General features: G+C 45.6%; 2 protein-coding genes across 10 annotated transcripts in view; one reads left to right on the top strand and one right to left on the bottom strand.

The window, feature by feature from the left end:
* ITFG1 (integrin alpha FG-GAP repeat containing 1) overlaps window positions 1–11,241 on the bottom strand; it is a 214,019-nt gene extending 202,778 nt beyond the window's left edge. Inside the window, exons 1-3 of one of the 2 annotated variants that reach the window (XM_075940203.2) lie at window positions 11,117–11,241; window positions 3,674–3,746; window positions 988–1,133 (exon numbers count right to left, since the gene is read on the bottom strand). In XM_075940203.2, coding sequence (XP_075796318.2) covers window positions 988–1,133; window positions 3,674–3,678 — 151 coding nt within the window. In that variant the 5' untranslated portion in view covers window positions 3,679–3,746; window positions 11,117–11,241. The other variant, XM_006121184.5, reaches the window with a different exon arrangement.
* Window positions 11,242–11,244: 3 nt separating this feature from the next.
* Window positions 11,245–21,552, top strand: part of PHKB (phosphorylase kinase regulatory subunit beta) — a 238,260-nt gene continuing 227,952 nt past the window's right edge. For 3 of the 8 annotated variants that reach the window (XM_006121180.5, XM_006121178.5, XM_006121179.5), the window contains exons 1-2: window positions 11,245–11,382; window positions 14,509–14,577. In XM_006121180.5, the coding sequence (XP_006121242.1) occupies window positions 11,316–11,382; window positions 14,509–14,577 (136 nt within the window). In that variant the 5' untranslated portion in view covers window positions 11,245–11,315. Of the gene's footprint in view, window positions 11,383–14,465; window positions 14,578–21,552 lie in introns of all 8 variants that reach the window. The other 5 variants (XM_014572567.4, XM_006121182.5, XM_006121183.5 and 2 more) reach the window with 3 other exon arrangements.

Raw genomic sequence — 21,552 nt, 5'->3', positions numbered from 1 at the left:
AGGGCCCTAGTTACATTGTTTCCCTTCACCCCCTCACTTCCATCATCTTCCATCTTCTGGTCCCCATTTCCTGAGTGTGCACTTATACACCTTCTATCTTGGGTAGGTATATAACCTCTACACTAACACTATTTAATATTTCTCATTCTCCAAGCTCTCAAGGTCCTCTGAATACCCTTTCAGCCAGCTGGCAAAGAGACTTGCATCTTTCTATTTATGTCTCTCTCCATGTCCACTCTTCATATTCTTCCCAAACACCCTGGTCATCTCATGTCCCTCCCTGGATATGCTCCAATGCATTTCCCCAATCTGCTACTTCACAATTCTTTCTCCACTCCCTTACCCCCAACCGCTCTGACTCAGCCAGACAGCAGCAGTACCTGAAGTCAGTAGTAGCTCGATTTATACTTCACAAATATTTTAATATTGATTGTTAAACACTGCCTTTAATATACTTCGACTGGCCTTCCCATCCCTCTCTAACCATCCCCCTAAAAGCTCTTCTCAGCAAGGTCAACAAAAATTGAGTAACTTGAAATTTCTAAACCAAACCATTTTATTAAAAGTCATGAACCCAAAAATGTTAGAATAATGTTAACAAATGAAAGAGGTATATTTTCACATTATCCTCTTTCTTTCCCATCTTGCCCTGAAAAACTTTAGCTTAGGATATAAATATAGTAGGGAGGGGCAGAGGCAGCAAAAAGGGGAAAAGTCATGTTTATACTAAGAAACTAGCTCCAGCTTGAACTATGAGCTTCCTCCATAACAAAGAATCAGATTTTTTTACCTTTATACCCACCGCAGTTCTACTGCAAAATTTAATACACATGTAAAACTGTATATCTGCTATAGAGGCTTGATCAGTGTTTCTGTTATAAACACAATAGTTATATTGTCCAGTAAGTTATAATTAGCTGACTGGATAATGGTTATATTATGGTTAATATTTTTTATTACTAATACCTAACCATAACACTAACTTACCTAATGTTTGATTGTGTCCCCAGAAAATAGTAACCGATAGTTCATCAGTGACATGATTTTGTGGTCGTGTTGTCAAGAGAACATCCATTTGTGAATCACCATCATAATCTCCAGGAACCACACTTGTTATAATGACATCCTGTTTTCTACAATTATAAAATTACACATTTACATGTACAAAAGGATGTGTGATTAATATCAGTGGACCCCTAAAATACTGTACAATCATCGACTACTAATGTATGTACTTTTTGCAAATTTTTTTTAAGATGGAAGTTTTAATAATAAACCTTGGCAGACAAACATTCTCCAATCCTATCCTGTACACCACTGATGGACAACCATTGCGGTTCTACATGTGGCCTGGTAGGCATTTTGTTTACCATTGCCCATGTGCAAGGCTTGCCAGATTCCACTGGTTTCCATCCACATAGTTTATTTCCTACTCGTATTACTAAAGTGACATGTACATAAAGGACACGCGAAGTGAGGTGTATGCTGACGGCACACAACACTGACTGTAAGAGCCATTATCTCCCTCTGCATCTAATCAAAGAATTGCTATGGTTTAGTTGGCACACACCACAAATTCTAGGTTTGCAAGCATAGTTAGAAAAACTACCCTATTCTGGAAGAGACCACCTTGCTTATGACAATCTTGCAGCCCGCTGAGATAGAGAACCACCACTCATATGGCCCACTCACTAACGTAAGTGGCCCATCACTGCTATACACTCTTCTCACACTATGCATTGCCTGAAAAACCTTAGTAGTCCCATATTGACTTATCACCGCTGGACCTTAAAAGCCACATTTGAGACACAAGGAAACATTCTAGTTTGATCCTAGTAGCTAGTTCATAAATTATGATGTATTAAGTAGTAGGAAATAGAGCTGTATATTGGGGCTTCAGAAAATGCAATCCTTTCTTCTTTGCTGTGTCTTTTTCCATATTATTTTTTGTTTTCTTCTCTTCTTTTGGTCCACACACACACATTGTTCATTGAATATCTTGGCTTTGTTTCCATCAATAAATGAGAACATGAATGTTCTTGCACCACTAATAGTAACGTGTGTCTACTCAGTGTCAATTTGTTCAAACATATACAGTAAACTTCCGATAATCCGGCACCTTTAGGACCCAGGGGGTGCCGGATTATCAGATGTGCCGGACTATCAGAAGGGGGGGGCTATGAGGGGTCTGGAGTGGAGTGGGAGGGGATGCCACCCAGACCCCTCATAGCCCCCCCCTTCCGATAGTCCGGCTCTGCCCCAGGCATCCCCGATTCAGCCGCTGCTGGTCAGTTTCAGCAGCAGCTGAATAGGGGATGCCTGCAATAGAGCAGCTGGGGTGCTGCCAGGTTGGTCCCGCAACGCCGAGGGGCGGCACTACGGCACCAACCCAGCAGCACTCCAGCTGCTCTTGGGGACGCCTGGGACAGAGCAGCTGGGGTGCTGCCTGGTTGGTCCTGTAGCGCTGCCCCTTGAGGCTGCGGAACCAACCCGGCAGCACCCCAGCTGCTCTTGGGGACGCCTGGGGCAGAGCAGCTGGAGTGCTGCCGGGTTGGTCCCGCAGCACCTAAGGACGGCGCTGCGGGACTAACCCGGCAGGACCCCAGCTGCTCTTCCCCAGGGGTCCCCGATTCAGCCGCTGCTCTGCCCGGGGCTTCCTGGAATCAGCCGCTGACTTGGGAACCCCTGGGGCAGAGCAGCTGGGGTCCTGCCGGGTTGGTCCCGCAGCGCCAAGGGGCGGTGCTACGAGACCAACCCCGCAGCACCCCAGCTGCTCTGCCCCAGGCGCCCGGATTCAGCCTGTTGGTGAAACTGGTCAGTTTCAGCAGCGGCTGAATCCCAACACTTGGGGCAAAGCAGCTGGGGTGCTACCGGGTTGGTCCCGTAGCGCCGCCCCTCGGCGCTGCGGGACCAACCCGGCAGCACTCCAGCTGCTCTGCCCCAGGGGTCCCCGATTCAACCCGGCAGCACTGGTCAGTTTCAGCAGCAGCTGAATGGAGGAAGCCTGTCCGGCTGCCCTAGCACTTCCGGGTTCCTGATGGTGCCGGACCATCAGGAGTCCCGGAGCATTGGATGCCGGACTAATGGAGTTTTACTGTATACAGTTATATACACACATGCACGTATGAAAGATGTGTAGAAGAAGGGCTTGACAATCTATTGAATTTACTTGCCCTGGAGAGTAGATTTCAGCCCGGCGCCCCGTTTACCGGCGGCTCTTGAGCATCCGCAATGCGGGGCTGGCAAGCGGCTTTCGCCGCCGTTCACCAAACCCTGTATATAAGGATATTCAGTTTTCTGTGCACACAGTAGGTGGGCATTTGCACAGGAACTGAAAATCAGGCCTATATTTTGCATTACTTATGTGAAGCTGAGATTTTCTCCTAAGGTGTAATTTCTGTAAAAAATTACAAAGTTCTTATTTCCCCATCTTCTCTCAGGGAATATATAAAATATAAGCAGGAGTGCAAATACACCAAATGGCTTTTCACAACATGATTCAGCATGCTTCTTTTTTAAGTTTGAATAGTATGGACAAACTGAATTAGACAAAAAACAATCCAGAAAGAATCCTAATGATGCTGCCACTAGATCTAGTTTCCAATTCAGTAATCTTAACCAAAGTGAAAGCTTCTATTCCATCACCATTAAAATATTATGTATCAGTGCTTACTTCATTGACAAATGGACTTTGGGTTTGAAATATGGCTCCTTTTGGTCTGCCAGAAAGATATGTAACTCATTGCCTAAAAAGAAAGCAAATACATAGCATTAAATTAATGAGCAAATCCTATTTAGCAAAGATTTTATGATGATGAATATATAACAAGCTATGAGTGAGATGATTTGCACCTCCAAATATAATTGCTCCTCACAGCCAAGGAAGAAGAAATGTTCAAAGGGTCCATTGTGACCAAGTCTCATTTCCTTTTTCTTTAAAAGAGATAGAATTGGAATAGTCTCTCTCATTATATCTCAAAATGTCCTGCAGGATGTTGGCCCCCCTCAGCCTCCACAGACTCAGAAACAGAAGTGGCGGCCATGGCTCGGGGTCCCCTCTTTCGGGGTGCCCTGGGCTCCATAGTGGCCCCCCAGCTTCCCTTCAGGAGGGTTGGGGGCAGCAGCTGCCTTCAGCCCCACTTTTACTTCCGGGTCCGGGGCCTCTACCCAGTGGGGAACCGCCACTGCCACCTGCCTTGCACTCCAGCTTCATTCTTGTGTCCTCCCCGCAAGAACAGAGCATCAGTGCTGGCTTCCTGTAGGGGCGGGAGAGAACAAAGCCCCAAGGCTCTGCGCCGGATCTAGTTTGGGGATGCATGCTCACGGCTGTGGGGAGGTGAGCCACCAGGACGCCTTGGCTATCCAGGGGTGGGGTGCTACAAAGTTTGCCTCTGAAGCTAAGTTGAGCCCCTGCAAGAGCTCCATGGCCAGGCCAGCCACACACACTGAGAATCTTGGCTTTTGTTCTCATGTGATTCTCTCCCCCGCTACTCTTCGCTGGACCTGGGCCCTTCACGGAGGGAAGGGAAGGCACTGGAGAAACAGGATAACAAGCAAACCCCATACGTGGGGCAGAGATTACAGCACCAGCCCGCAGGAGCCAAAAAGGAAAGTTCTCTCCCGAGCAAAGAGTCTCTGTGGCCCGAGGCTCCCCTGCATTCACTACTCCTAGAGGGGACCAGCCACGTCTCCCGAGCCACCTTCTGCAGGCTGGGGATGGAGCCTTCCATGGAGAAGGGAGACCCCCCCCCCCAACCCAGCAGTTGTCACCCCTCGCCCCCTTTCATTTGCACAGATGCAGCTGCCGCCTGGCTCTAGCAATCCACGTGTGCTCCCGAGGCACTGGCTCCCTCCCTCTCCCAAGCCTTCCAGACATCCTGCCTCCAGCCAACTCCTGCCCCCTCTACTCTGGCCAAACACTCCGCCCCCAGCCCGCTCCTGCACCCTCCCTCTAGCCACACACCCTGCCCCTAGCCTGCTCCTATACCCTCCCTCCTGGACAAACACCCAGCCCCAAGCCTGCTCCTGACCTCTTCCTCCAGCCAGACACCCTGTCCATTTAGGGCTCAGCCCCCATCTGGCCACAGGAAAGGCTGATGGCAGCTCCCTTCCTGCTGTGGCATGGGGAGCCCCCTAGGAACTCTAAAATAAAATTTGCTTATAAACAATCCAACTAGATTTTAAAACTAATTAACTTATTTGGTATTTCTATTGTTTATTTGGTAACAATTTTCTGAAGAGTTGAATGAGCAGAACATGATTCCAGTTATTTGCAGTGCAAAAATCTTATAGATGAAGGAGAAAAAAACTTTTTAACCTGGCAATTTGGCATCCGCAAGACCCACTGAAATATGATTAGAAAATTATGTATTTTGACATTTCTGTGTATCCACTGTAGGGATGCAAAAGGTAAGGGCTGGAACAGCTCTCTGCCTGCTGTAGCAAGAGGCTGCTCCAACTGTCCCCCCTGTAATCGGTTACAACTGGTTAAACACTACGTTTTACATCCCTAATCCATTGTCAATGTCCTTTTTTAGCAGGGAAACAAGTCTTTCATCTCAATATCAGTAGCCTGATTCTCATGTAAATATGGAACAGTGATTGCATATTGTTACAATTTGACAGCTGATGTGTGGTCTGAATGAAACTGAACTCCAGCAGGTGGACTTTCCAATCTTAATTTATTATATAATTTGACACCAAGAGCTCATTTATACTAGAATCCCAAAGCATCTCAAAAGGCCAAGCTGAACAGAAAGTGACTTACCATATGCTCTTCAGAGGTGCTTCTCCCTACAATAGGGTAACTTATTAGCATATTGCCATAAGTAAGCTTGCCCAGTCAAAATCCCCATTTTAAGTTTTCTGTCTTCACAATCAGTGATTTAGTTTATTTCACAATCATTAAATGTATTTAAAAATAAAAATGATCTTCCAGTATTTAATAATATTTTAAAATTTGTAAACAAATGTGTTGTCATAAATAGGAGCTGTTAAGGAGAGTATGACTTATCTGAAGAGTGAGGAAAGGATTAGGCAACTAGAGATGCACCTAGGGAGAGGGTTCAGGCAGTCAGCCAATAAAAATGCAGATAGGGATTTCAAATCAGGAGAGAAGGGTTTTTCTTTTTCTCTTCTTTGTTTGAGATCAGAGCAGTTTCTCTCAGGTATTCAGAGAGATGTGAGATGGGTTCTGTGATGTTCATGAGGGATGGCCAACAGCCTGGGGACTAGAGGAGTTAACTATGTCCCCTGTACCTAGCCAGGCGTCTGATCAGCCATTGGTAAGGCAGGTAGGGATTTAAAACGGAGACAAAGGAATTTTGGGATTTTCCGTCCTTTGTCTCGGAGCCAGTTTGCTCTCTAGATACTGAGGGAGACAGAGGACATCTCTCTCTCTCTCTCTCTCCAAGAAAAAGACTCTTCATAATGCGTAAGTAGGGTAAAGTCTAGATAAATCCGTCAGGTTTTATTGTTTTCTGGTTTGGGATTTTGGATCTGATGTCTGTGCTGTTAGAAATGGCTTTTCCTCTCTTTTGCAACTAAGTTTTGGCCTATGGGGGAATCCTCCATGAGTATATTAATTTGGTGGCTTTTACCATATAGCCATTCCAAGTATGCTTGTAACTGAGGTATTGTTTTAATAATAAAAGTTCCTTTTTTTTTTTAATTTATCCTGGTATTCATTTCTGTGTCCTGGAACATCTGTCTGGATATCTGCATGCCTCTGACTGAGGGACAGCAACCACAGACTGCAGCTTGTATTTTCTCTTTTCTTTCCCAAACTCTTTGGGGTTTCTCAGAGGTTTTTAGGGAGGAGGTTTCCCAAGTGACCTCTTCTCTGGTTTTTTTTCCTTGTGATACTTGGGGTGGTGCCAGTGGGTTTTTTTTATTTTTTTTATTTCCCAAAGTCTGGGTGTTAGGATTTTGGGGGAAGTTTTGTACCAAAGCCTGTAGAGATCAGGTTTTGGGGTGTTTTTGCAGGCCCCCGCTTCTGCATTCATCGTGCCAGAGTGGGGAACAGCCTATGACAGGTTCTCTTTCCAAGAACAGACTTCTTGAAATGTGTAAGTAGGGAAACGTTTAGATAGTCCGTCAGGTTTTATTGTTTTCCTTGTCTTGAAATTATGTCTGAGGTGGCTAATTGTTTTTCTATTTTGTAACTAAGGATTACAGTCCAGGGACTTTCCCTGAGTCTATGTCACTTCATGGCTATCTAACACCTAGTTATTTACTATGCTTGCAACAGCAGTTTTGTTTTGATTAACCAGTATTGGTTGACTGTTGTGTCCTTAAGTTTATGTGCCTAGTTACCCGGGCAGAGTCCATTGTTCTCTGTGGACTCCCTCTGTTTGTTTTCCTAACTCCAAGCAAAACAGAGGTTGGGGGCTGGAGGGAGAGCTTTACCTTAGGGATGGGATTCCCAAGTGATCTCTTCCCTAGAAAAAGGTTTTTTTATATTTTCCTTTACTCACTTGGGTGGTGGCAGCGGGTTCCTTTTGTGTCTCAGGGAAACTGAGGCTAGACAAGTTTGTCTCTGAGAAGTTACTGAGGTAGATTCTTACAGAGTTTATTCTGTTAGCTGATTTCCATCTCTACACTCGACATGTCAGGTTGGGGAATAGAGCCATGACATGTGTCTAAAGAGTTCTTTCAGGAAAGGTACCGTACAAGGTTTCAAGCCTCAAAGGAGAAAGGCAAAAAGGATCACCACCTGAAATTTCTTCTATGCCTTAGGAAAGTCAAAAGAATCACAGAGAGTGGAAAGGAACTCGAGAGATCATCTAGTCCAGTCCCTTGATGTAGACCATCCCTGTCACGTGTTCATATAACTGTCTCAAACATTTCCAACGATGGAGATTCTACAACTTTCTTGGGCCATTTATTCCAATGCTTAACTTCCAGATAGTAAGTTTTTCCTAATGTCCAACTTCCCTCTCTTTCTACAATTTAAGCCTATTGCTTTTTGTCCTATCTTCAGAGGTTAGAGAACAATTTTTTTCTCTGCTTCTTGTAACAACCTTTTATGTACTTGAAAAGTTATATCCTGCTCCAGGCTTCTCTTGTCTAGGGATGTAAAAAATTGGATAACTGAACAACAGATGCTATCTGCATCCAGTATTTGATTAGTCGATAAGGGAGCCTCTGCCTTTGAAGGGCTGTTGCTACACTTCTAAGGCGAAAGCGCTGCGGGGAACACAGGCCAATGGGGGACTTAAGTAGTTCCCCACTGGCCCCATGCTCCCTGAGGTGTTTCAAAGCTGACTCCTCAGCTGATCCTGAGCTCCATGCAGTGCTGCTGTTTTGAAATGCTGCAGGGAGCACAGTCTTTATGTGGCATTTCAAAGCGGCCATGCCGAGTGGAGCCTGGGGTCTGCCATTTGGAAGCACCTCCTCCTCTTCCTTCCCCCCTTGCTACCTCTTTCTGATAGAGGCAGCAAGGGGGGAAAGGGAGCAACTAGTTGACTGGCATGTTGACTATCCGATAAGCATTTGCTTGTCCATTAGTCGTTCGCATTTCTACTCTTGTCTAGACTAAACAAACTTCTCCCCCAATCTTCCCGCATAGATCAGGTTTTCTAGACTTTAATAATTTTTTTCATCTTCTCTGGACTTTGTCCAGTTAGTCTACTTATTTCCTGAAATGTGACATCCAAAACTCGACACTACTCAGGCTAAAGCTTAATCATTGTGGGGTAGAATGGAAGAACTAGTTTTTGCACCTGACTTAGAAAACGACTGCTAATACCTCCCAGAATGCTTTTTTGCAGCACTGTTGACGTATACTTAGCCTGTGATCTATTATGTCACACAGATCCTTCTCCACAACACTCCTTTCTAGGCAGTCAATTCCCATTTTGTAGATGTGAAACTGACTGTTCTGTCCTAACTAGGGTACTTTGCATTTGTCTTTATTGAATTTCATCCTAGTTACTTCAGACCATTTTGCCAGTTTGTCCAGATAATTTTGAATTTTAATCCTCTCCTCCAAAGTACTGAAAACCACTCCCAAATTGGTATAATCCAAAAATTTGATAAGTACACTCTCTCATATACATTACATAAATCACAGGAGATACCTAACAGAACCCAAACGGATCCCTGCAGAATCACATTCAATGTGTCCTTCCAGCTTGATTTTGAATCACTGCTCTCTGGGAACAGTTTTCCAACCACTTATGCACCCACTTTACAATAGCTCCATCTAGGTTTAAGTACCTTTGTTTCTTTCTGAGAAGATCATGTGGGGTAGTATCAAAAGCTTTAAAATATACCACATCTACTGCTTTCCCCTGTTCACAAAGCTTGTTATCCTGTCAAAGAAAACTATTAGATTGGCTTGGCGGGATTTGTTCTTGACAACTTCACGCTGACTGCTACTTATCAACTTTATTTATTTCTAGCTGTCTACAAATTGACTGTTTAATTGTTTGCTCCATTATCTTTCCAGGCATGGAAGTTAAGTGGAGGGCTCTGTAATTTGTTGGATTTACTTTATTTCCATTTTTATTGATAGTCAATATATTTTCCTGAAGAACATGGGCATGGATCCTGCCTGCCTAATGAATCCTAAAGCAAGCACTCATTACTTGAGTTAATCCCCTACAAGATCTGATATTACTTCAATTTTTGTTGCGTCCATCTTTAGTACAGGCAATCCCCGGGTTACGTATAAGATAGGGACTATAGGTTTGTTCTTAAGTTGAATTTGTATGTAAGTCGGAACTGGCTCCAGATTCAGCCACTGCTGCTGAAACTGACCAGGGGCTGACTACAGGAAGCTGGAGGCAGAATTGCTCTGCCCCCAGCTTCCTGGAATCAGCGACTGATCAGTTTCAGCAGCAGTGGCTGAATCTCAAGCCTGGGACAGAACAGCTGGGCTGCCAGGTAGGTTTCTGCAGGACCAACCCGGCAGCACCCTAGCTGCTCTACCCCAGGGTCCACAACAAAAGCCTGGTCTGCTGGGGGGGGGGGGGGGGGAGCGCACTAGCTGCGCCCCCCCCCCAGCAGACCAGGGGCACGGGGAGCAAAGCCGCAGCGGCGGCGGGGTGTCGCGCCTCTGAGGCTTTGCTCTGGCAAAGCCTCAGAGGCGCAGGACCCGCCGCTGCTGCAGCTTTGCTCCCCGTGCCCCTGGTCTGCTGGGGACCGTCTCCAGCAGACCAGGGGCACGGGGAGCAAAGCCGGGGAGGCGGAGGCTTTGCTTCCGGTGTCCCTGGTCTGCTGGAGACGGTCCACAGCAGACCAGGGGCACCCAGAGCAGCTTTTCTCGCCCCGGAGGTCGAGGTGGCGGGACCGCTGCGCTCTGGGCGGTCCTGCTGCCTGCGAGCTCTGGGGTGAGAAAGCCCCGTTCGTAAGTGCGGCTCCGACATAAGTCGGAGCCGCGTAACTCGGGGACTGCCTGTATAATGCTGATTGTAGGGTAAAGCCACAACCATTAAATGGCTTCTTTTAGAACAGAAGCAGCTGACAATACAATATTATCCAAAAGTCTCCTAGTGACACAAACGTCAATATTGTGTCACAGAGAAGGCCTTGGTCAAAGGACTTTTCTTAACAGTTGCTCTTTTGTGACTATCACAGACAAAGCTAGGCATTAACCTGTGTTAGCATTAATATTTAGGAGTTCCACCCTCTATTTTGTCCCCTATTACGTTATGTACTTTTGAATGATGGGCCTGCGCTTGTCCCATTCCGCTGCTACGGTGCTCACAGACCAGAGGCAGGTGCTTTAGGAGAAGACGATCCATGGCACACCAGGCGTTTCAATAATCAGTGGACTGTGCCCCATCTCCGCTGCTGAGGAGGCGCCCCGTCCGACTGCCCTCAACTGCTAGGGACACCCATGTCCTCCCGCCCGCGCTCGCCCCCGCGGGACCCTGCCCCTCCCGCACTTACCGCCCCTCAGCACGAATAGGTCCGTCTGCTTATCCGAGTTGAAATCCCCGAAAGCCGCCAGGGTCCCGAAGGCCTCAGCCCCGAAGAGCTGGGCGGTGACGTTCTGCAGCCCCCAGCCAGCCCTCAGCAGCCCCAGGAGCAAGCAGAGCCCGAACAGGTAGCAGCGCCCCATCCTCCCACCCACTGCCAGCCGGCTGCAGCCGCCGACAGCATCACTTACGGCCATGAGGGAGGGGCCGTCACAATCCTCCCCTTCATTTCCGGGACTGACCAGACTTCTTTACGACAGTGTCGCGACCCTCCCGTCTAGATAGCAGAGAGAGGGCAGTTGGTTATCTACTCGGCTGCTCGCGCTGCAGCAGGCGCGCGCGGGGCCGAGCCGGGGAGAGGGAGTAGCGTAGCCCTGGATCTTCCGCGCGATGGCGTCGCACCTGGCAGACGTGAGCTGGAGGATGTTGGAGCTGCGAGCCCGCTCCAAGCGCTCAGGTCTGACCCTTTCGCCTGGATGGGGAGGGGGCTGCGGGGTCTGTTTGCTTGCGCCCAGGCTGAGAGAACGCGGCTCGCCTTGTCCTCGCCTTCACCTCGCAGCTGTTCCTCTAAACGGGCCCCGCTCTCTCCCCCTCGCCTCAGCTGTGGCTGTCACTATCTCCGCCTGGCCTGGGCCTCCGCTAGCTTCGCAGGTCACTCGGAGTAGCTCGGTGGAGATCAAGTCACAAGCGCTGCTGCTGCTGCTGCTCTGCATGGTTGTCTCCTCACCTTACGCCTGACAAAGTCTGAGAGAAAGTTTGAGGCTTGTTCAGAGCTATGGGTACTCGCATTCTCTAGCCCTCTGCGCTTGCTTTCATGATAGCTGACCGAAATGTAGGACCCCGTTCTCTGTCGATCAAATTTAGATCCCTTTTTAAAGCGCGAGTCTTAACTTGTTTGTTTCTTTTTCTATCTTCACACCTTACATAATAAAACTCAAATTTGTAGCGGATCTCATTTGTTGGGGAAAACATTTCTTGGGTTAAAATTAAGGTGATTTCAAGGGTCTGATACTCTGCTGATGCATAACTTGTTCGAGACATTTTAAAATCATGATTTTTAAAATGACATTAAGGAGGCATTTACATTTCAAGGAAGCTCAGTTCAGCACGTGTTGTAGATGAAACTTCAGCTTCAGGCATCATTGTGTTTGACAAGCCATTGAACAGTAATGAATTCTGACATCTCCAATATGTTCTTACATCAAAGTCATGCGTTTTTGTCTAATTTTGGTGAGAACCACAGATTAGACTAGCATCTCATTCCCCTATAACGAAAAATCTTTGGTTTACTTAATTTATTGCCATTAACACAAAATAGTTTGTATTTATTTGTTACAATCTAAAAATTGCTCCGCATAAACTAATGCTCCATGTAACCCAAAAAGTTAGGTTATGTAAAAGTTTGTCTGTAGCTATGTATTTATAGACATCATTAAGATAGTTACTAAAGATCTCACCTTTTAGTGCTGCCCTTGCTGTACTATTTAATTAAACTTACACAATATGCAACACAATTTTTAACGTAGCATAACTCTACAATGTTTCCATCTAAAAGAAAAATGCATAATTTAGCATATATTTGATTACAAAATAAATAAAACTACTTGTGTTTATTTAAAAGGCGATTAAAATTGTTTACACAAATTACATATTTAAATGGAATATTCAGTGTACAACTTTAGTTTATAGTCATAAGTGTGAGACTCAAGTCTTAGAGTATCCCTGCCAAGAAAATGAAATTAAAATTCCCATTCTTGTACATTCTTCAATTATATGTTAAAAGTTTGAAAGTGAATTTTTGCCAACAAAAAGTTAAGTACTGAATTAAATAATTGATTACAGTTGTGTTGGTAGGACTGTACTGCAAGAACTAGGCTATACTTGTAATCTGATCTGTACAGAACCTCCCTGACTCCAGCAGGATTCTATATGTGTAAAAAGAACTGTCGGCACAGATTCATCTTCAGGATCAGGGCCTAGTTTTCAACATCAGTTATATGAAAACTATAGCCTGCTTTTGCATGATTCCGCACCAAATAGAGGAGACATCAATTCAAAGAATTACTATTCTTAGCATTATAATCATGATATAGTACTGCAGAAGGAAACCAGCCTGTAAATTACTTGTAGCCTAAAGAGCAGAGGGTTGCAATAGCTGGTTAACTGTGTATTGCTTGATTTGTTTTAGCACAAATATTTAATAGTTGCTATTAATGGAGGAAAAAATGCTTTTATTTTGGATCAAGGCATGGGCGGTGGATAACACAGGCCAGGGAAGCTGAGCTTTCCCAAAAATTCCTCTGTGGCCCTCCCCAGGCTTTTCCAGTAGACCCCCCCTTCTTCTTGCCCGTGACCTGTATCTCTTGCCCTGTAGTCAGGCCCTAGGCTCAGGAGAACTGGCCTATGGTCCATAACTCTAGGCAGCTGGCACTAGTGCTTGTGCCACTCAGGACCCCAGTAGTCAGAGTAAGGGCCTGGGCCTGGCAGCTGCAGGGGGGCTCTGGACTTGGATGGATGAAAGAGGGAAGGTGGAACCTTTGTCAGAAGGGGCAGGTGGGGCTGACCTACCCAAGCCAATAGCTGAGTACATTTATGAATTAAGGATTTATTTAATCCTGCAGCAGAAAATGCTGTGGGTTTAATTCTGCACATAATGATGTCAGTGTCAAAACTCTCATTGACTTCAGTTGTGCAAGATTAGGTCATAGAAAAGATAAATATTCAAAATACTGTTACATAATAGGGATGTTAAATGTTGTGCATCAATTTTTAGTTCCACAGTTACTAAAATACTACCTGGGGTGTGGAGCCAGCAGCCAGTACATTCCTGGACCCAGTTCTGGGGAGCCCCCTGCTACCCTGCACTGTTGTCTCTGAGCACGGGTGGGAACATTCCCTGTCAGTGGGGGGCCCAAGTTCCCCATGGACATACTGCTTCTCCCCGGGCTGCCTCTGTGGGAGGCAGCAATGGGGAGGGGAAAGCAGCTCTGTGGAGCCAGAACACAGGGAGAGCCAATTTAAATGCCAATTCCCTACATGTACTGGCTCCCACCTGCTCATCTTCTTCACTGTTGCTTCTGATTGAGAGGCAGCAATGTGGTAGGGGTGCAGGTGAGTCCAGGAGAGCTGGCTCCCACCTCTTCCCTCTTGTTGCCTTTGATACAGAAGCAGCAAGTTGGGGCAAGAGAGGTTGCATGTAGTTGTTTGGGTTAATCTATAAGCCTAGGCTTATCAGTTAATCATTTAAATGACTATAAACTGACATCCCTATTATCTGGTAACTAGAAATTTTACTGCAAAATAAAATATAATTACTTTACTGTAATATTCAGTATGGATAGATTATGGGTCCTGTTTCTTTGTTAGATGTTTATTAAAATTAAGGCTCAAGAACGTCAAATTTTAGGGTATAAAAGGGAAAACATAAATAATAATTAACCTTAATGATCCCCATGATTGTCCAGAGCATCATGTTAATAACTCTACTAACAATGTTTTCACTTAATTTAATGCTAATTGCTTCTAACCCTCACTGGACAGTTTTGAAAATTGCTGTAGTTTAGCCTGAGACGTTTCTGATTAGCTTCATCAGTTGAAATGGCCCATTCGGACGCTGACAGAGCCTGCTCTGCATATACTTTCTCAAGACTTGGTAAGTGCGTGATCTTTCATTTTTTATGTTTTTGTATCTTCTCTTTTGAAATTGTGATTGCTTGTTGCTGCTTTTTTGCAATCGTAGCGTGTTTCTTTGGTACTTGCATTTCTTTTATTTATAATTTTTAACACAAAATTTAGGCCAAAACCTTGAGCTTTTTGTGGAGAAAGCATTCCAATTCTGGAATCTCTAATTTTCAGAAACAAAAAAATCTAATAGGGATTTTTTTTCTGTGCATTTGTGTTGTGTATTATGTATCACTTATTTCATGGTGACAGTCTTGGTTATTAATTTTTTAATGGCAGTTAAGTCAATGGTGCTATTAGAACATTGTTTAGCTTCCTTCTTTGGTGTTAACAAATAGCTTGTTTTTTTTCCTTGAACATATCTCATGTAGCTCTGTTAAGGTTTGTCTATACTTGACAGTAAATTTGGATTTTGATACAATGTGTATTTAGAGCACAATATCTATTTACAAACAAGTCCATTTGTGGATATTCTTATTCCAGAAAAAAAGTGTCTTTTCCAGTTTAGCTTAGTCTACTAGATATTATACTGCTAGCATATATTTTCAGTGGTGACTGTCAGGTTTCAACTGAAAGGCTTTCAGCTGTCCACTGTAAGGCTCGCAAAAGAGGAACCACTTAAGCTTCTGTTGTACAGGTTGGACCTCCTTGGTCCAGCACCCTCCAGACCTGACTGGTCCCGGATAAGGGATTTTGTCAGACCAGGGAAGATAATTTCTTGCCCTTGCCTAGCCATGGCCTCGCTACCAGCTTCCCACCGGCTTTCCCCTGCTGCCAGACCCTCTGCACGCTGGGCCCCTGGCTCCATCATGGCAGTCCCGCCTCCAGCACACACAGCCGCAGTGCTGCGCTCCCGGCTTTGCAGGGCAGTCCCCTCCTGGGGCCCCACTTGGGCTTTAACCTCGGTTGGCTGCCCTGCTGCCTCCCAGCCTCACTGGGCAGCTCCGCAGGCAGCAGCAGGGCTGCTGGGCTTTTTGCTATGCTGTTGGGCAAAAGCCCCACTCTTGGGTTCCTGGCCCCACCACCAGGCAGCGCCATGGTCAGGCTCCCAGCCCCACAGGACAACTGCTCTGTCTCCTATTCCCTCCAGGCAGCTGCACTGCTTGGCGGTAGCAGGGCTACTGGGTTCCCAGTTGTGCTGCCAGGTGGCCCGCTGCTTCCCACTCTCACTGGGCTGTTTTCCTTCTGCACCCCCTACTCCCTGCAGTGTTGGCACCAGGTGGTAGTCCTACTGCTGGGCTACCATTTCACTGCCATAGGACAACCCTGCTACTACTGAGCTCTAGCCCCTCTGTAGGGCTCCCAGTGACCAGCCCTCCACCAGGACTCTCTGGTCCTTGGACATCTGTGGACCTACTGGATCACAGAGTCCCAGTTAAGAGAGATTTTCCTATTCCTTTGTATGTTAAAGTTACTGCTTGAGTTCTTCCCTGTGCCGAAAATCTCTCTTTCTACCTGCTTAATTTGTATAGTAGCTTAACATTTCATACTGGTAACTAAACAGATTTGTAGTACCAGTTAAAAGCTAATGTCCTGTAGTATCAGGTTGAGGAACACCAGCATAAAATACTGATATTTTGAATGTCCAAAATAATTTTCTGTTTGCTCTGTAACAATTGCAAGACGTGTTTGGAAAATGCCCATAAATAAACTCCTGAATGTATATTTAATTGTTACATGTTTTTACTGTTATATGTCATTAGTTAGAGAAAGTTCTGAAATCCTGTGGTGAAGTCCAAGTTCAGTGGATTACATAAACTGTTTCTTTTATTTGAGAAGATTAAGAGACTTAGAAAAAGGAAGTTTGGAGTTGTTTCCTCGGTCTTGTAAAACAGCGTTTCCCAAACTATGGGCCGCGGGAAAAAAATACTGGGCCTCAGCATGCCTGGTGGCTGCCGGCAAGGCCGGCCTTAGACCGATTCGGGCCCCGCACTCCTGAACCCGGAAGTGTCGGCAAGATACAGAGCCGGGGGCCCTGCTCCACCGATACGTAGAGCTGGGTCTCTCCCCCGGCTCTGTCTGGCGCGGGCGCGGGTCCCCTGTGCCGGCCCCGCGCGTCCTCCCACCTGTCAGCCGACGGTCAGGGCAGTGAGTGGTGTGTGTGTGGTGTGTGTGTGTGTGTGTGTGTGTGTGTGTACTATACACCCCGAGACTTCAACTGCTGAGACTGGTGTCCCTTGCAGTGGGCAACCTGGAAGAGGTTGATGGGCGCCCTAATAAGTGTACAGGAAGAGCTTATTACACTTCAGATTTTAACTGCTAGAATCTGTGATTCCTTCGCAGCAGGCAGCCTCGGGAAGGCTGAGAAGTACCCCAGCGGATTTTGCCACCTGGGTGTGACACAAATCCAAACGCCCAAGCTCTCCCTGTATCTGTCCCTAATGACCGGCTGAAGTTCTTTTTAAATTGTGCCTGATTCTGTTACAGCAACTGAAGGAGTCAGGTTAAAACTTAAACATTTACAGGTTTATTGAGGAAGCTTAGAAATCATACGGTTGCAATTGCTATTGTTCTATTTCTTAACTGCTGACATATATAGAAAAAATGGTTACAAAGAAGATCAAGATAGGAAATAGAAAATAATGGTAACAAATGACAGCTTAAGCTTTAAAGAGCTCTATTCTATGCATGCACTATAACAAAAGGACACATACAGGTACAATTTTTACCCCCTTCTGCGTCACTCGATCCCAGTATGTCAGGCCAGGATCGGTCCCTCAATTCCTCGGAAAGATGAAAATACGAGGTGAGCGTCCCCATGGAACCTCGGGAGGTCAAACACCTAACCCAACCAGCAGGTAGAGGGCAGATTGACACTCAAAAGAGAGTGTGTTGCTGTACCACCTTATATATCCGTTGGGTCACGTATTTTCTCTTTCTTATCTATAATGCCAAATGGTGCTGGTCTGTTTTTTGTGAGACCAGTTCTTACAAGAGAGTTGTAAACTTAATTTATACTTGTAAGAGAGAGTTGAGAGGATTAAATTGGAAGTACTGGACATTCTTTTTCTCAGTGGGAAATTCCTCTCCCAGGGACGGCTGTGTGTTCGAATCAACATGGGTGCCAGCCGGGCACTTCTTGCAGCCTCGAGCTCAGTTTATTTCCTTAATCGTTACTCAGTCAGAGAAACTCACATATCCTGGTCTCGCATCAAAGCAGATCAAAGCTTAATGGCTATGCCGATTTTCTTATTGTTCCTTCTCTGCCCTGTATACAGATATCTCAGAGGGCAAGCAAGATTGTTTGAGATGGGATGGGGGCTGCCGGCTACACCACCCTGCCCCCAGACCACCCCGCCGTGCGCAGCTCCTCCTCACTGCCTGCTGCTGCCCATGTGCGGCGTTGCACGTGGGCGGGGAGGACGCCTGGGCGTGATGTGACGTCACGGCCTGGGATTTTAAAAGTCTTCGGAGGCACGTGGCGGGGCCATGCAGCCTTCGGCGGCCTCCGGCCCCACAATGTGGAAGGCAGAAGTTAGGGAACGGGCTTGGGAGGAGGCGACAGCTGCAGTGGCAGGCTTGCGCGGAGAGAAAGGAGTGGAAGGCAAAGGGGCTTGGGAGGGGAAGGCACCAAGGGACAGGGTGCAGGAGAGAGAGACAAATGCCAGGGGGCCAAGTGCAGACAATGAGGGAAAATTCAGGAGGGGAGGTGTCAGTGGGAGGAAGGACAGGGTGATGCTGGGAGAGGAGAGGGGAAGGGCAGTGGGGGCTGGAGGAGGTGGTGCTGGGAGAAGGCTTGAAAGAAGGGGTGGGCATGAGAGAGGTGGGGATGGAGCAAGTCATGTGTGAGAGCACAGAGGGGCAGGAGTGGATGGGGCAGAGAGTGCTGAGGGGGTGGGTATCAGGGAAAGAGAGGGCAAAGGGGGCAGGGCAGTAAGGGAAGGGGGAGGCACCAGGAGGGTGCAGGGCTAAGGGAAGGTGCATGTGCCAGGGGATTCTGGGGTGAGGAGGAGGGGAGAGCTAGCCACTGGAAGCAGCACTGGACGGGGGAATTTGGGGGGCTGGTGGAAGCAGGGCTGCCGGGGGGTGCAAGGTTGGGGGTAGGGAGCTGGCCGGGGAAGATGAGGGGGGGGGGGAGAAGAAGCAGCCGCCGGAAGGAGGGCTGGATGCGGGCAGTGGGGCTGGCCAAGGGAGATTGGGAAGAGAAGCAGGAGGGACCTGGCTGCCCGGGAGGGGGTTGGGGGAAGTGGGGCTGGCCAGAGGCACAGCGGGCGGAGTAGGGGGAAGGAATGAATCGGCCTGTGGGGAGTGGGACTGACCCAGCCATATGTAGATCTTGGGATGCTGCCCCTGTTTCCCCCCCCCCCCCCCCCCCCCCCCCCCGCAAAGCACAAAGCATGAGTTAGTCCAGCCCGGGGATTCTATTGTCTGCCCCCCTCCCCACACACACACACACCCCCTTGAGTAGTTGCGAACTGTCTGGCTGGTAGACACACTCATGCAGCCTGAGCACATTTACTAGCCAGGCAGTTCGAAACTACAAACTAATACATCTAGTAATAATACAACTTACCTAATGAGAAAATACCAGACATGTTATATGTCTGGTATTTTCTCAGTTTGTTTTTTATGTGTTTATATTTTTGGGCTGCAAAAAGCAGTATTGGGGAAAAAAAGGGTTCCTACTAAAGTAAAAAGTTTGGGAAACCCTGGTCTAACCAGCTTTCTGTCTGTATTACAGTCCATTTATCCAGTCCTTAACTTGCTGGCAAGAATATTGTGAGTGACTGTATCAAAAGCTTTGCTAAAGCTGGCACTGGGGGTTTTGTGAGGACCAGAAACAATTTATTTGAATATTCATCATTTGATTAATGAATATGCAAATGAACATTACTGGTCCTCCAAAAGTTCATGAATGTATTTACTGGTCCCCAAGTCAAAAAGTTTGGGAACCCCTGTTGTAAAATGTATGTGTGTGTATAGGAGTGACAGTAGAGGTCCTAAAAGGTTTAACACCAGTAAAACAAGGGATCATTGGCAAAAGTTACCTTAATTTCTTGAAACAGCACAATGGACATTTATATTTGAACAATATTATATATTGCAAATCTTGCAAATTCCAAAAATCTGAATTGTTTTCAAGGTCAACACTGTTTCTTTTATAACGGCATACTGTGAGGTGCAAACTGACAAAGTGTATTGCGTGTTTTCCTCATGGTGTAATTATATGCATACACATATAAAATTAGTTTATTACAAAAGGCAATTTACAAGTTCAGTCCCTGTAAAACACTTGTAATTTTTTTTAAACTGGTTCCTCTAACTAAACTCTGAATGGAATTTAAAAAACTCCTTTTTTTTCCCTGGGAAAAGGTAATTATGAGTTCTCCTAAGTTAGTAATTGCAGTTTGTATTCTCCCAGGTTAGTAGTTACAATTGTTTGCAATTTTAGTTGGTAATTTGCTGCTTCTCATTACTGAAATATTTATTTTGGGAACGATGAAAAGCTAATTCAGATAACTTTGCAAACAAGAATTCTTTGCAGTAATATCCCAATATTACCCTTATAGATTAAACATATATTTAAATTACTGTGAAAACTAGGCTGCTTGTCTTAAAACTTTGCTTTCAAGCTTCAGCTATTTGGGCAAGTCAGGTATTCTAGGATATTCTATTTACCTATTTTACGGTTGCTTATCCTTTATTTTAATATATTTTTCCACGCCTATGAACTATTTAATATACATATTTATATCTATAGTTTTTGTTTGTACTGGTGGGTGCACATCCACACGCTATCTCAATATTGGTGTTGCATATAAGAAAATTCAACCTGCCCAAGGATGGAAGATCTTAGAGGGAATACTGCTTCTGACTAAAACAAAGAGTGCTTAAATTAGTAAACCCCTCGTATACATTCATATAGAATGTTTCACTGGAATGATTGGCTTGGAATATGTTTCTGACTTGAAAAGGTTATAATACGTTTATCTTTCCAGGCCAAATTATTGCAATGTGCTTTTGTTCTTTTCATGTATTAATAATTAATACTTAGCACGTGTAATACAGATATATTAGCTCATAGAGGTTTTTTTGGATGAATATGTGGCTAACAATAAATATTCATCACTTAAAAATTTATTCAAGTCTTGTTTAATCTCATAGTTTTTGATTCAATGAACGTGCATTGAGGGTAAAATTTTTATTTTGTGATGGAAGTGTGGGGACAAATTAGAAAAGATTGCACAGATATTGTCAGATTAAATTAGGAAAACATGAGAGCTAAAGAATGGGTAGAGGTTTATATAGTACAGTACTGTACTAAATTGCAGGTGTGACATGGCATTAAATATACTGATATGAATGACATAACTGAGATACTTAATGCAAGATGCCTAATATAAGATATGAAAGATTGGAATGTTTGTGATTTACTGAATATGATTACCTTATTTGTATGCAAGTATCATTTCTGTTTCTGAAGTTAGAAATAAGGGCTGTAGATTTATATTACAAATGTGTTCATGCTGGGTGAAGCCTACTACTGGTCCTTCCGATACAACAATGAAAAGCTCCACAGTGCTGGTGGCCCATCAGCAAGAGACCATGGCTTGTAAAAGAGCATAGTCTTCCTGTGAACGTGAGGGTCAGCCTCTGACATATGTCTACAAAAGCCCTACAGAGACATGTGACCACTTCACCACATACCAGAACCCATCTTGAATTCTGTACTTTTCCACAAGAAGTTGGGGGAGGGGAGACTAGAAAACAGTTGCAGGTATTTAAGAAAAAAAAAAGATACTATGAATTGTGGAGCCTAATTCTGTGGATCCATATTTGAAGATCATTAATGTCTCATTCTAGCTGTTAAATAAAAGTGGTTAAAATCATGTCAGTGCTACACAGTGGGCCCAGCCAGGCTGGAGCTCCCTCCAGCTGGGATCCTGCAACGCAAGCAGTGGGCTGCTCCGGGCCGGTGGTTAACTGCTTACCCGATAAACATCAC

The sequence above is a fragment of the Pelodiscus sinensis genome, chromosome 12 (assembly GCF_052426305.1).
Source record: "Pelodiscus sinensis isolate ZL-2025 chromosome 12, ASM5242630v1, whole genome shotgun sequence".
NCBI lineage: Eukaryota > Metazoa > Chordata > Testudines > Trionychidae > Pelodiscus > Pelodiscus sinensis.
Note: the sequence above shows the minus strand (reverse complement) of the source record. Positions and strands in the feature narration are given on the sequence as shown.